The sequence below is a fragment of the Musca domestica genome, unplaced genomic scaffold (genome assembly GCF_030504385.1).
Source record: "Musca domestica strain aabys unplaced genomic scaffold, Musca_domestica.polishedcontigs.V.1.1 50, whole genome shotgun sequence".
Lineage (NCBI taxonomy): Eukaryota > Metazoa > Arthropoda > Insecta > Diptera > Muscidae > Musca > Musca domestica.
In genome coordinates this window covers 7,094,565-7,109,876 of record NW_026712347.1, presented here as the reverse complement: position 1 = coordinate 7,109,876, position 15,312 = coordinate 7,094,565, and the positions used below count along the sequence as shown (strand labels likewise).

The 15,312-nt window shown below is 34.0% G+C and overlaps 1 protein-coding gene and 4 non-coding genes across 5 annotated transcripts; 2 read left to right on the top strand and 3 right to left on the bottom strand.

Annotated features, from left to right (window-relative positions):
* Positions 1-2,567: 2,567 nt before the first annotated feature.
* TRNAL-AAG (transfer RNA leucine (anticodon AAG)) lies at positions 2,568-2,649 on the bottom strand. Its single transcript has one exon. It is a non-coding gene; the product is annotated as a tRNA-Leu (tRNA).
* Positions 2,650-3,790: 1,141 nt separating this feature from the next.
* TRNAL-AAG (transfer RNA leucine (anticodon AAG)) lies at positions 3,791-3,872 on the top strand. The gene has a single exon. It is a non-coding gene; the product is annotated as a tRNA-Leu (tRNA).
* A 780-nt stretch (positions 3,873-4,652) lies between these two features.
* TRNAL-AAG (transfer RNA leucine (anticodon AAG)) lies at positions 4,653-4,734 on the bottom strand. Its single transcript has one exon. It is a non-coding gene; the product is annotated as a tRNA-Leu (tRNA).
* A 418-nt stretch (positions 4,735-5,152) lies between these two features.
* Positions 5,153-5,234, bottom strand: TRNAL-AAG (transfer RNA leucine (anticodon AAG)). The gene has a single exon. It is a non-coding gene; the product is annotated as a tRNA-Leu (tRNA).
* Positions 5,235-7,270: 2,036 nt separating this feature from the next.
* LOC131805342 (chitin deacetylase 8-like) lies at positions 7,271-15,102 on the top strand. Its single transcript, XM_059128438.1, has 3 exons — positions 7,271-7,498; positions 14,023-14,747; positions 14,811-15,102. The coding sequence occupies exons 1-3, from the start codon at positions 7,304-7,306 to the stop codon at positions 15,052-15,054; spliced, it is 1,164 nt and encodes a 387-aa protein (XP_058984421.1). The 5' UTR covers positions 7,271-7,303; the 3' UTR covers positions 15,055-15,102.
* The last annotated feature ends 210 nt before the right edge of the window (positions 15,103-15,312 follow it).

The following is a 15,312-nucleotide window of genomic DNA, read 5'->3' as shown; positions in this document are numbered from 1 at the left end:
TGAATGTAGCCGTTATATTGGGGTCTATACGACGACGTGGACCTGCATAGGCATAAACCATTAAAATATTTACATTCGAAATTGTATGGACCTGCACATACAATTTTCTGTCTTAGGCTGTAGTATCTATTACGAACTTCAAATACCAAATTTGAGACAATTCCGGTGAATAATGTCGCCAAAATCATTAAAATACCGAATATCTGGAGGTATCGTTAAATGGGGGCTAGACGAAGACGTGGACTTGCACATACAATTTTCTGATATAGGCTGTAGTATCCATTACGAACTTCAAATGCGAAATTTGAAATAATTTCGGTAAATAATGCCGCTAAAATCATTAAAATACCGAATATCTGGGGGTACAGTTATATGGCGGCTATACGAAGACGTGGACCTGCACACACAGTTTTCTGTCATAGGCTGTACTATCCATTACGAACTTCAAATACCAAATTTGAAACAATTCCGGTGAATAATGTCGCTAAAATCATCAAAATACTGAAAATCGGGAGGTACCGTTAAATGGGGGCTATACGAAGACGTGAACCTGCACAGACAATTTTCTGTCTTAAGCTGTAGTATTCAATACGAACTTCAAATACCAAATTTGAAATAATTTCGGTAAATAATGCCGCTAAAATCATTAAAATACCGAATATCTGGGGGTACAGTTATATGGCGGCTATACGAAGACGTGGACCTGCACACACAGTTTTCTGTCATAGGCTGTACTATCCATTACGAACTTCAAATACCAAATTTGAAACAATTCCGGTGAATAATGTCGCTAAAATCATCAAAATACCGAATATCGGGAGGTACGGTTATATGGGGGCTATACGAAGACGTGGACCTGCATAGACAATTTTCTGTCTTAAGCTGTAGTATTCAATACGAAGTTCAAATACAAAATTTGAAATAATTCTGGTGAATAATGTAGCTAAAATCATCAAAATACCAAATATCGGGAGGTACCGTTATATGGAGGTCCATGAAGACGTGGACCTGCACAGACAATTTTCTGTCATAGGCTGTAGTATTCATTACGAACTTCAAATACCAAATTTGAAACAATTCCGGGGAATAATTTCGCTAAAATCATCAAAATACCGAATATCGGGAGGTACCATTATATGGGGGCTATACCAAAACGTGGACCTACATGAGCCATTTTCAGTACCAAAAGTCCTACAGACATAATATACATTTAAGTAACATTTTATCGACCTTTTTCATTTCCTTCGGAAGCTAGAGTGATTTCCACAGACGGATAGACGGACGGACATCGCTAAATCGACATAGAAATTTATGCTGATCAAGAATATATACTTTGTGGGGTCTAAAATGTATATTTCGAGGTGTTACAAACGGAATGACAAACTTAATATACCCTCCATACTTTGGCGGAAGGGTATAATAATTACGGGGAAAATCCAGCAGACATCGAAAAGTAGGCAAAACGTAGAGGGCAAGTTCTCCCTTCTTCCACGTTTTTGGAAATTTTCGGATTCCTCGAAATCCGTGCGTTTTAGGTTTATAGTATCTAAGGCAATATTGCAGATAAAAACCAGTAAGAAAAAGTCAAAAGCCGGGTTGGGCCGAGTATATGATGCCCTACTATGCGTATTTAGTATAGCTCCCGTAATAATAGTTTATATTGGGAACTTATGTGAAGTAGATCATACCAACAATGAACCTTGTTTGTTTTTAGAGTAGTCACGATTTGGGAACTATATCGAACTCAGAACAAATTTTACGGAGGCTTTTGGAAAAAATAGGTTGAATGTAAAAAAATCTTTTCAACTTGAGCAATAACCGTAAAATGGGATGAAACTGTATATGAAAGCTATATAAAAATCTGAACCGACCTCGATAAAATTTGGCAGAGGTATTTTCGAGCAGTATCTGATGTCCCTTAACAAAAATCATTGTTATGGATTGCATATTACGCATGTGAGGTTTTTAAACCCCAAATCGGATATAACATATATATGGGAGCTATAGCTATATCTGAACCGATTTTCTCCAAATTTGATATACTTGCTTTCAGGCTGAATTCCGTCGAAAATGCCTAAATTCAATCCATTGGGCTGATATTAGCCATTTGGTGCACAAAAAAACTGAAATCGGATGAAGGTATATATGAGAGCTATATCTAAATCTGATCCGATTTCGATCAAATTTAGTAGAGGTATTTCTGGGCTGTATCTGATATCTGGTACCAAAGATTATTTTTGTGAAGAGCATATTACACATGTGAGGGACTTAAAACCCCAAATAGGATAAAATTAAATTTGATGTACTTGCTTTTGGACTGAATTCGGTCGGATGTGATAAAATTCAGATCATTTGGACTGATATTAGCTATTTGGTAACCCGAAATCAGTTGAAGATATATGGGAGATATATATACATTTAAACCTATGGCGAATCATTTAGCTTTGATTTGAAGTACTTCTCTTATTATAGAAGTCTGGATATCTTTCTTTTCGAATTTCAATCCGTATTGTTCTAGAAATGGCTCTTTTAAAGAACTTTTAGACTAACAGACCCAAAAATCATTTTGGCAGCGGTGGGATTCGAACCCACGCCTCCGAAGAGACTGGTGCCTTAAACCAGCGCCTTAGACCGCTCGGCCACGCTACCCACGCAAAATCTCAAAATTTATGACAATCAATTACATAATGTTGAGTTTCAATCCTATTTGAGGAAATTAAAAATTCCAGATTTACAGTCCCTAGTCCCAAGTATACAGTGGGTTGGTTGGTTTTTTTGGTGGTGGTTTTTATTTATTCGCAACTGTCGCCTTTTCGTTTACTTGGCAAAAAAAGTGGGAATTGGTTCCATTCGCATTACTTAGGGACACAGTTTGTACTATTAGGGCTCATAAGTAGTACAGGACTGGCGAAATTGAATTAATTGGAATTTTGTTTGCTAGTGGGACCTATTAATGAGAGAGATGTGAACTTCCCTCTGAGAGAACTACGTTTGTCCAGAAAGCACGGGAACGGCCATTTTGTAAACATATCATATCAACCAATCCGAAGCTGGCCAAGGTTGTAATAATTTTTACAGCGCCAAATTTTCTAGTTAGCATTTTTCCAAATTTTAGCTTGTTTTCTCTCATGTTAATTGGTCGCAAAGATCTTGGGATTTTACGCCTTTAGACTTCCTATGTTAAGGGTCATGTGTAAACAGGGTGAGATAAAAAACTGCAACAAAGTCAAACGCCATACTTTTTAATTTTTTTTTAATTTTATTGAATGAAAGCAAACAAATGTGGGAAATAGCATCACATTTTAGTATAAGTTAAGATTTATTCGAATTGGTCACCTTTGGCACGAATTATGGCCTCCAAACGGCCAATGAAACCGTCACACGCTGCCCTAATGTTGCTCCGCGGTATTTTGGCCCATTCCCGGCGAAGCGCTTATTTATTCATCCTAAATTGGAAAATTGTACCGCTAGAAAATAGGTATGCACGATAACCCAATCATTTGTAAGTTTTTGTACAAATTATTTCAAAATTCGATACTCCAAAAGACCATTTTATGAGATCGAATGAAGAGAACAATTTTGACAGATGAATTACTGAAAGTCTGCAACTTCTTAGTGATGAAATTTACTCACTAAAAATTATCCAGTACCGTTCGCTGATTGAAAGTAAGCTGATTTGTGGCCAATATTAAGAAAATTTAGGAAATTATTTAAATATTTTTGAAGAAGAAAGTAAATCGCACTCGGCTAATGATCTTGGATTTAGACTATATAAAAATCGGTCTATGTGGGTAGCGTGGCCGAGCGGTCTAAGGCGCTGGTTTAAGGCACCAGTCTCTTCGGAGGCGTGGGTTCGAATCCCACCGCTGCCAAGTTGTATTTTTTTGTACTATTAAAGAAGGGAAATATATGTCTATTTTGAAACATATATTTATGAGGGCACTTAGGAAATGCAGCCAAAGATGTCTTCGCCGTATGAAAAAATTCCAGATGCTTACTTATAGCCGTATGAGCTTTGTTAATTTAAATAATTCATGTATTGTTAATTGTACTGTACAAACAAATAGAGTGTGAAACCAAACAGTAGATGTCGTAATCAGAGTTATTTTAGGGTAGCGTGGCCGAGCGGTCTAAGGCGCTGGTTTAAGGCACCAGTCTCTTCGGAGGCGTGGGTTCGAATCCCACCGGTTTTTGTAAACGTAGTGGAGTTTAATTGAAAAAATATTGCTTTAAAATATAATAAGTTTAACATATGATGATGTATGATAAAATATTAGATAAAATATGCGATATGAGAAAATATCTAAAATGAATCCAAGTAAAATTAATTGATATTAATGGTTTAAAACTGATATATGAGATTAATGCAAATTGATATCCATCCATCCATTGCGCTTTAATAGAATGAGATAATGTAATGTTAGTGAAAATTAATCCATACACACACACATACAAAATTAATCCTATCATTTCATCCGTTGGGTTGTATATAAACCAATGTTTTAAAATGGCGCCCAAACGTATGCGTTTTTGGGTAAATATATTCCTTTTTATTTCATCGACTATATTCACTTTTTTAATTTGATCTCTCTATCTATTTCCAAAAATAACCCTGCACTAGTCCTCTATCATCTTTCCTGAAAAAAATCACTTGGCAGCGGTGGGATTCGAACCCACGCCTCCGAAGAGACTGGTGCCTTAAACCAGCGCCTTAGACCGCTCGGCCACGCTACCCATATGTATAGAATTTTATTGATTAAATTCCAAGAAATTGACACACACGTTAAAAAGTAAAAAATTACACAGCGGAACATTTTTGGGATCATTATCTAGCACAAAAAAAAAAATCAAATGTAGGATGACAAATTAAAAACGATTTCTTTGGACTACATTGTAAAAACCTTAATAAAAATCTACGATCGGTCGGTGGCTTTGTCATATTGAGACGTTGACCAATTTTGCAAATTTTTGTGGGTTTCTTCCTTTTGTGGTCCAAATAACAGGCAATTCAGACTATTTATAGGTCCTTCCCACATAATCTATCTTAGAAGTTAATTAAACTTCGAACAAAAATAAATAGCTTTGATTTTTCATTTTCCTTTTTTTTCATTCTCCCCTTTATTTTTAGGTAAAAGAGTATAAAAAATCTACTTGGCAGCGGTGGGATTCGAACCCACGCCTCCGAAGAGACTGGTGCCTTAAACCAGCGCCTTAGACCGCTCGGCCACGCTACCATATTGGCGCCATTTTTATTTGGTCTCAATTTTTTAAGAGAGCATTTTTTAAGAAAGCATTTTTATAAGTTAAAAGTTGTTTAGCTCAGAAAAATACTTTTTAACACCCCTATTGAGACCAGTTTTATTAAAGGTGGTGTCTTAAATGTCAGAGATACTGGTCATTCCTCAGTAATAGATTTACACTAATCATTGAACTGAAGTAACAAATAATCCCGCATATTTTTGGAAGGTGTGACTATAGCTTAAAAAAATAATTGGAGACTGTTCTAAACAAAAGACAAAAATCAAATCTTACACTGTTCGATTAAACCTTTTAGAAAAAAGAGGAATTTATTTTGGTTTAAGAATTTCCGTGGCAAAATTCGCGGTTATTTAATTTATACAATTTTTTTAATGGATTTTTAATTTTTAAATAATATTTTGCAAGTATGTCCTGTCTTTATAAATTTTAAAATTTTAACTATTATTTTTATACCCTCCACCGTAATAGGGAGCGAAATATACATTTTAGACTCCACAGCATAAAACTCTATGTCGATATAACGATGACCGTCCGTCTATGGAAATCACTCTAGCTTCCGAACGAATTGAAGAAGGTTGATACAATTTTACTTAAATATGTATTATGTCAACAGGACTTTTTGTTTTGAACATGGGTCATGTAGATCCACGTTTTAGTATAGCCCACATATAACGGTACCTCCCGACATTCAGTATTTTGATTTTAGCGACATTATTAACCGGAATTCTTTCAAATTCGGTATATGAAGTTCATAATGGATGCTACAGCCTATGACAGGAGATTGTCTATGCAGGTCCACGTCTTCGTATAGCCCCATATAACGGTACCTCCCGATATTCGATATCTTAATGATTTTATCGGCATTATTCACCGGAATTGTTTCAAATTTGGCATTTCAAGTTCGTAATGGATGCTACAGCCTACGACAGGAGACGATCCACGTCTTCGTATAGCCCCATATAACGGTACCTCCCGATATTCGGTATTTTGATGATTTTAGCTACATTATTCACCGGAGTTGTTTCAAATTTGGTATTTGAAGTTCGTAATATATACTACAGCCTTAGAAAGAAAATTGTTTGCGCAGGTCTACGTCTTCGTATAGCCCCCACACAACAGTACCACCCAATATTCGGTATATTGATGATTTTAGCGACATTATTCACCGGAATTTGGTATTTGAAGTTGGTAATGGATTCTACAGCCTAAGACAGAAAATTGTCTGTACAGGTTCACGTCTTCGTATAGCCCAAATATAACGGTTCCTACCGATATTCGGTATTTTGATGATTTTAGCTACATTATTCACCGATTTTTTATTCAAGTTTCGCATTTGAATATTGTAATGTCTTACCTATGCAGGTTCATGTTGTCGTATAAACCTTAATATAACAGCTACATTCGGCATTTTTAAGATTTTAACAGAATTTTTAACGGATTTTATTGTTTTTGAGAATTGCCAAATTCGTTTCAAATGGTGAAGGGTATTCAAAGTTCGGCCCGGCCGAACTTACAGCTTTTTTACTTGTTATAGTTGCTAAATATCTTTATTTATTTATTTTATTTTTTTGAAAATTTCCAAATTTGTTCCAAATGTTACGATCCCGTTTAATGATTTTTTTTACTTATTTGTGTTTTTATCTACAATATTACCGAAAACACTATATACCCAAAGTCAACGGATTCCAAGGAAAAATGTAGAAGAGATGATAACTTGCTTCTTCTATTTAGGTTACTATATTATGTTTTTGCGAAAAAATCACAAAAAATTCCACAAATCACAAATAATGAATTTCCAAGTTATTTTCTTAGAACATCAATAAGTTGCAAAGCCTATGAAATGACTCACTTGCCAGCATCGAGTAAAATGAAATTACAAATGTTTTCATTAATTGAACAATATCGAAAAAACAAATGTGGAGATGCCAGAGATAAGATAAAAAATGTGTGCCTTGATATAAATCGGAAGTAGGAACAAATTTCTCTGAACAAAGAATAAATATATGTGATTTCATGGGAAATCGTTTCAGTTTTCAAAGTGACAATGAACAAGTTAAAACTGATATTAATATTGGCAATTTTGCCAACGATTTTCGCGGCATCGCGTCGTCCCAAGGAATTGGAATTGAAACAGGCCGAAATGTGTAGCCGTGATAAATGTGTGGCGCCCAATTGCCGTTGCTCGGCAATGGCATTGCCGAAGCCAGAATTTAAGGGGCACGAAAAGGAAATACCACAGGTGGGAGTTGATTAAAAAAATATATAGTTTAAGAATTTCCGTGACATAGTTCGAGGATGTTTCATTCATAAAATATCTTAAAAGGACTTTATGGCAAGGAAGTTTGGAGTTTTTAAATTTCAATAACTGTAGTGCATAAAAGGTAAATTTTGAAAAATAGAAAAAAAGTGGATTTTTAAATAGTATGTTATTAAATTAATTAAGAATAATAATAACATGTTAATTAATATGTTATTAAAGTTAATATTTATCATGGATTTTTGAATAATATTTTTTTAATATTGATCGTGCATTTTTATATAATATACTTTCTGATCAATCGTGGATTTTAAAATAACGTTTCTTAATATCAATCCTGAATTTTTTAACAATACTTTTTTAATATTATTCGTGGATTTGTTTAATAATATTGATTAACATTAATCCTGTTTTTTATACCCTACAACACTTTGTGTTGGGGGTATTATAAGTTTGATTGGGCCAGAATTTATGTAACACCTCGAAATATTGGTTTCCCATATAGGAAAGTATATATGGATCTTCCTAGCTCGCCGAGCTGAGTCGATCTAGCTATGTATGTCCGTCCGTCCGTCTGTCCGTCTGTCCATGTTAATTTGTAATCACTCTACAGGTCGCAATTATGGCCCGATCTTCACGAAATTTAAAATGTAGGTGGGGTTAATGTCAGAATAGAACCCTATTTCTTTTGGAGATGATCGCATAATATTTAGGGGTCGAAATGGACCAAAAACTGAAAAAATGTCGGATTTTGCAGTAGCTATACAGGTCGCAATTATAGACCAATCGACGCGGAATTTTGCATGTAGCTAGAGTTTAGGGCGGGGAAGAAGCCTACCAATTTGGGTGGTCATCGGATAATATTTAGCGTGTAAAATAGACCATATCTTTTGTGTTGAAAAAATTCAAAATTTTTCATTAAACCGCGAATATTTTAAATCCCGGCGAAATCACAAAGCCATGACAAGGTTACTTCTGATCATTACATAGATGTTAACATCCAACAAATCGGATATATAGCAAAATATGTGCGATATATATGTCTATCAAAGAAGATATGCTTGAAAGATCTCTTATATGTCGAGTACGGCTGAACTGATTTCGACAGTTCTCATTAATTCAGAATGACCTCTTGGCAGGAAAGAAACAACGTCTAAAAAATCGCATAAAAATATCTCTCTAAAGATGAAAATATTGATTTTGTAAAATTTTCTCATATTTTTTCAATTTTGTCATATTTTTGGCATATTTTCATTTTGAATTAAACATTTGGTAATATTTCTACAGCTAACAAAACTAAGTAGTTAGGATATCAGGATATCATATACAGATCGCATTTATGGCCCGATCCTTACGAAATTTTGCATGGGGATCAGATGAGGGTCAGAATAGAAGCCTACTCTTTTTGGAGATGATCGCCATATATTTAGGGTTTGAAATGGACCAAAAAAACTGCAAAATTGTCAGCAGCTCGTAATTATCGCCCGATCTTCACGCACTTTTGAATGGGGGTTACCGGGCATTGCAAAAGCCAAGCAGTTTTGCATGGCCATCCAAAAATATTCAATGTGTGAAATAGTTTGCCAACTTTTGTAGACAAAATACGAAAATGACCATTCCAAAATGAGCAAATTAGTTTAAGTTGCTATTATTCGAAAAGTGGAGAACGGAACCAGATGGTTTTCTTTTATTATATGTCACAATATCTTGTGGAATTCTTTGAGTATCTCGCTTATATAAACTGTATCGTTTATCATAGTGTTGTAGGGTATTCAACGGTCGGCCCCGCACGACTGTAGCCTTTGCTTACTTGTTTTATATTAATCCCGGATTTTTTAATTATATATTTTAATATTAATCGTGAATTTTAAATAATATTGTTTTAATTTATCGTGGATTTTTAGATATTTCGTTTAGTATTAATCGTGGATTCTCAAATAATATTTTTTAATATAAATTTAAATTGAATTTTTAAATAATATTATAATGTAATACTTTTAATATTTTTTTTTTTTTGAGTTTAATCGTGGATTTTTAATTAATATTTTGTTAATATTAATCGTGGATTTTTAAGTAATATTTTTTGTTGATATTAATCGTGGATTTTTAAATAATATTTTTTTGATATTTATAGTGGATTTTTAAATAATATTTTTTATATAATCGTGGATTTTTAAAATAATAGTTTTTTAATATTCATCGTAATTTTTTTAAATAATAATTTTTTTTAATAATTATCGTGGATTGTTACATAACATTTTTAATAATAATCGTGAATTTTTAAATAATATTTTTTAATTATAATCGTGGATTTACAATTAATAGTTTTTCTTATAAAACTCGTGGATTTATAAATAATAATTTTTCTAATAATAATAGTAGATTTTTATATAATATTTTTTAAATATCAATCGTGGAATTTCAAATAATATTTTTTAATGTTAATTGTGATTTTTTAACAATACTTTTTTTAAATAAATGTTATATTTTTAAATCTTATTTTTTAAAATACGATTAATATATTTTTTTTGGATTTTAAAATAAAATATATATATTTTAATTTTATAATCGTGGATTTTAAATAATATTTGTTTTTAATGCTAATCATAATTTTTTAAATAATATTTTTATACTTCCTACAATATTATGGAGGATATATTAACTTTTTCATTCCGCTTGTAACTCCTCGAAATACTTATGTCAGACCCGGCAAAGTATATACATTCTTGATCAGCATAAAATTCTATGTCGATTAAGTGTTGTCCGTCCGTCTGTCGCTCTGTGGAAATTTTTCTAGCTTCCGAACGAAATGAAGTAGGTTGATAAAATTTTACTCAAATGCGTATTTTGTCTGTAGGACTTTTGGTATTGAAAACGGGTCATGTAGGTCCACGTTTTGGTATGGCCCCCATATATTGGTACCTCCCTTTTTTCGGTATTTTGGTGATTTAAGCGACATTATTTACCGGAAATGTTTCAAATTTGGTATTTGAAGTTTGTAATGGATACTACAGCCTAAGATAAAAAATTGTTTTTGCAGGTCTACGCCTTAGTATAGCCCCCATATAACGGTACCTCCCTATATTCGGTATTTTGATCATTTTAGCGTCATTATTCACCGAAATAGTTTCAAATTACGTATTTGAAGTTCGTAACGAATACTACAGCCTATGACAGAAAATTGTCTGTGCAGGTCCACCTCTTGGTATAGCCCCCATATAACGGTACCTCCCGATAATCGGTATTTTGATGATTTTAGCTAAATTATTCGAATTTTTTCCAATTTCGCATTTGAATATTGTAATGGCTTATGGCAAAAGTTACCTATGCAGGTCCACGTTGTCGCATAGACCCTAATATAAGATTATATTTGTAATATATATTTTATAAGAATTTTTTAAGGGTTTTATTTTTTGAAAATTGCCAAATTCGTTCTAAATGGTGGAGGGTATTCAAAGTTCTTGTTTTTTTACTTGTTTGTTCTTTTTGAAAATTATCAATTTTTTTCAAAATGTATAATAATTTGGCACGAACTTACCTGTTTTTTACTTGTTATTAGACTATTGTGGGTTATCACCGAATATAGTTATAGGAATTTTCTAAAACCTGTATATCAACCAAAATTGTAAATCAAGACAATTTTTTGAAAAAAAAAAATTCCTTAGACTTCTTTCGAGTGGACGCCTGAGAGTAACATAAAAATAGGCAAAAAGTGTCAAGAGAACAAAGATTCAGCACAAGATTTAAAAAAAAAAATCTTATAACTAAATTAGAAGAAATTTTTCAATGAAATCGGAAAAAGTGCTAAATTTGATATTTTTATGGTAAATATTAAAGTTACAATTTTTTTTGTTCCGACACTCACAATGAAATTTATCTCGAATATTTTGTCCTTTGACACTTTTCCCAAAAACAGCAGCATTAAGGGAGCTTTTGACTTAGAATGGAAAAGTGACAAAATTAGCAGAAAAAAAGCATAAAACACAATTTTCACTTGTTATTTATAAATTTCGAATGCAGTTTTCTTAGAAACTGTGAAACCTAGATATAAAATTTATTCTGAGATTTATTGTGAAATTTTGTGTAGAATATTTATTCTTCTGACACTTTTTGTCAAAAAAGAATTTTTATGTTACTTTCCGACGTAAATTCGAAAAAAGTCTGAGAAAAAAAAATAGGAAATATTTTCGTCCTTTTTTTCAAATTTTTATACCCTACACCACATAGTGGTAATTATACCCTACACCACATAGTGGTAAGGGTATTATGTCTTCGTGCATTTGTTTGTAGCATGGAGAAGGAAACGAGATAGACCCATAGTTACTTTTGAGAACCTTCATAGAATCACTTTCTAAGTCGATTTATGCATGTCAGTCCGCCTGTCCGTCCGTCCGTCTGTCCATGTATTCTTGTGAACAAAATGCAGGTCGCATTTATTATCCGATTGAGATGAAATTTTCCAAACAATATTTTTTTGGGCCAAGGACGAACCCTATTGAAATTGGTGAGAATCGGATCAAATTTAGATATAGCTCCCATATATATCTTCATCCGATTTCGGGTTAAATGTGCACCAAATGTCCACTATCAGTCCAAATTACCTTAATTTTGGCACACCCAACCGAGATCGGCCTTGAAGCAAGTATATCAAATTTGGAGAAAATCGGTTCAGATATAGCTATAGCTCCCATATATATCTTTCATCCGATTTGATCTTTAAGTCCCTCACATTCCTACTATGCACTCCACAACCGTGATATTTGGTACCAGGTATTAGATGAAGCACAGAAATAGCTGTTTTAAATTTTATCGAAATCGGTTCAGATTTGGATATAGCTCCCATATATATCTTCATCCGATTTCGGGTTAATTGACCACCAAATGGCCAATATCAGCCCAAATGGCCCGAGTTTTGGCACATGTGACCGAGATTAGCCTTAAAGCAAATACAACAAATTTGGAGAAAATCGGTTCAGAATCAGCTATAGCTCCCATATATATGTTTTATCCGATTTGGTGTTTAAGCATCTCACATTCGTAATATGAACTCCACAAGAATGATATTTGGTACCAGATATAAGATACAGCCCAGAAATAGCTGTTTGTAATTTTATCGAAATCGGTTCAGATTTGGATATAGCTCCCATATATATCTTCATCCGATTTCGGGTTAATTGTGCACCAAATGGCCGATATAAGTCCAAATGGACTGAATTTTAGTACGTCGGACCAAATTCAGCCTAGAAGCAAATTTAGTGAAAATCGGTTCAGATATAGATATAGCAACCATATATATGTTTCATCCGATTTAGTGTTTTAGTCCCATACATTCGTAATATTCACTCCACAACCGTGATATTTGGTACCATGTATTAGATGGAGCACAGGAATAGCTGTTTTAAATTTTATCGAAATCGGTTCAGATTTGGATATAGCTCCCATAAATATCTTCATCCGATTTCGGGTTAAATGTGCACTAAATGGTCAACATCAGCACAAATCACCTGAATTTTCGTACATAAGACCGAATTTAGTCTAGAAGCTAGTACGTAAAATTTGAAGAAACCCGGTTCAGAGATAGCTATAGTTCGTAAAATGCACGATAGAATTAGATAGATTTTGATTTTGTACCAAATATCTCATACAGCTCTGATATGCCCTGTATAAACCTTTTTACGAGAGCTCTACTAAATATGCATAGTGGTGTAGGGTATCATATAGTCGGCCCCGCCCGACTTTTGAGCTTTCCTTACTGGTTTCTTGATATAGAGTGGAAATAGAGATTTCTTTCTTCAGTGAATTATAGTGAAATTTAATGAGGAACATTTTTGTATTTCCCCCTGGCTTGTAAAATGAGGCCTTGTTGGTGATTTTTGCATAAACTTACACAAATTTTAACCCTAAAATGTGTTATTAAGAAATATGAATTCCACCGCGTTTAGGTAAGATTTAGACTTTCGATGTCTTTTAGGACCTATCGTACAATTTTATGCCGAATAATTTTGTAGAATATTTTAACTTGCTAATATCCCGTTTAAAAGGAGTTCTTAAGGGTAGTTTTTAAGGTAGTTTTTGAGTGGAATTTGGGTGATTTTAAGTGGAATTTGGACCTTAGGTGACCAGGATTAAAATTAGAGATGAAGATAATCCTTGTGTTTTTGTCTGCAATATTGCCGAAGACACTATATACCTATATAGTGTATATACCTAAAATTATCGAATTACAAGGAATCGTAATTCTAAAATTTCAAAAAAATGCTGAAGAGTGGGGAACTTTCTCCCTTCTATTTAGGTTACTTTGAGACGTAAACATTCAAAAAGGCGATACAAGTGTCGTCTATTTTAAGCTCAATGGGTATAATCTGCTAGATATTCACTGTAATAATTGAAAAAAAAAAATTGTCGCGTACTGTAATTCTTCTTCTTAGTTTTCTAAGATTTTCTGATAACAAAAGATTTTTTCTGAAATTTTTGTCTTGGTTCTTTCATTTAATTCTTTTCCTCAGTTCATTACAGTTACCTTCGACGATGCTGTGACCGCCTTGAATTATGAACAATATCAGGAGCTATTTGGCAATTTGAAAAACCCGGATAACTGTGAGGTCCGTGGCTGTTTTTATGTATCCCATGAGTACACCGACTACAGCAAAGTGAATGCCCTCTACAATGAAGGTCATGAAATCGCTTTGCACTCGATTACCCATGGTGCGGGTACCGATTATTGGCGTAATGCCGATGTTGAGCTTTTGATGCAAGAATTTGGTCAACAAATCGATATTCTGGAAACCTTTGCCAAAATTGATCGACGTCACATTCGGGGAATGCGTTTACCATTTTTACAGATATCTGGCAATAACTCCTTCATTGCTGCCAAACGTTTGGGTCTACTCTACGATAGCTCTTGGCCCACCCAACAATATCGTAATCCGGCCATGTGGCCTTATACTTTGGATTATTTGTCGCTGCAGGACTGTCAGATACCACCGTGTCCGACAGTATCATTGCCTGGCCTGTGGGAAAATCCCATGGTGTCATGGGTGGATAATGAGGGCTATAGTTGTTCCATGTTGGATGGTTGCATATTTTTGCCACCCGATAATGTACAGAGCCTATTCGAGTGGATGAAGGGAAATTTCCATCGGCATTATGACAACAATCGGGCGCCATTTGGCATGTATTTGCATGCTGCATGGTTTGGTCGCAGCCCGAATTATTTGAAGGCTTTCAGGAAGTAAGTCCAAAATATAGATATTTTAAATTAAATATAAAAGAATTTTCCTGTTTTAATCCACAGATTTTTGGAATATGCCAACTCCTTGCCCGATGTCTACATCACCACTCCCTCGGCTGTGATCCAGTACATGAAACATCCCAATTTGGGCAAACCGTTTAGGGGTTGCTTCAAAAAACCCCAAAGTAGCTGTAAGCCCGTCACCTGTGCCCTGGCCAAAACTAATGGTGAAATGCGCTACATGACCGTGTGCGATAAATGTCCCGAAATCTATCCCTGGTTGGGTAACCCACTTGGTGAAATATAAATAATTTTTTGTATTAAATTAATGAAAATAAATTTGAATAAAAACCAGTAGGGAAAGGTCAAAAGTCGGGCGGGGCCGACTATATAATAACCTACACCATTATGCGTACTTAGTAGAGCTCGAGTAACAAAAAAAATTTATATATGGAATTTATGTGAAGTAGATCATACCAACTATTTACCTCATTTGAATGCGTATCATGGATTTAGAGTAGTCACAATTTGGGAACTATATCCAAATCTGAATCGATTTTCAACA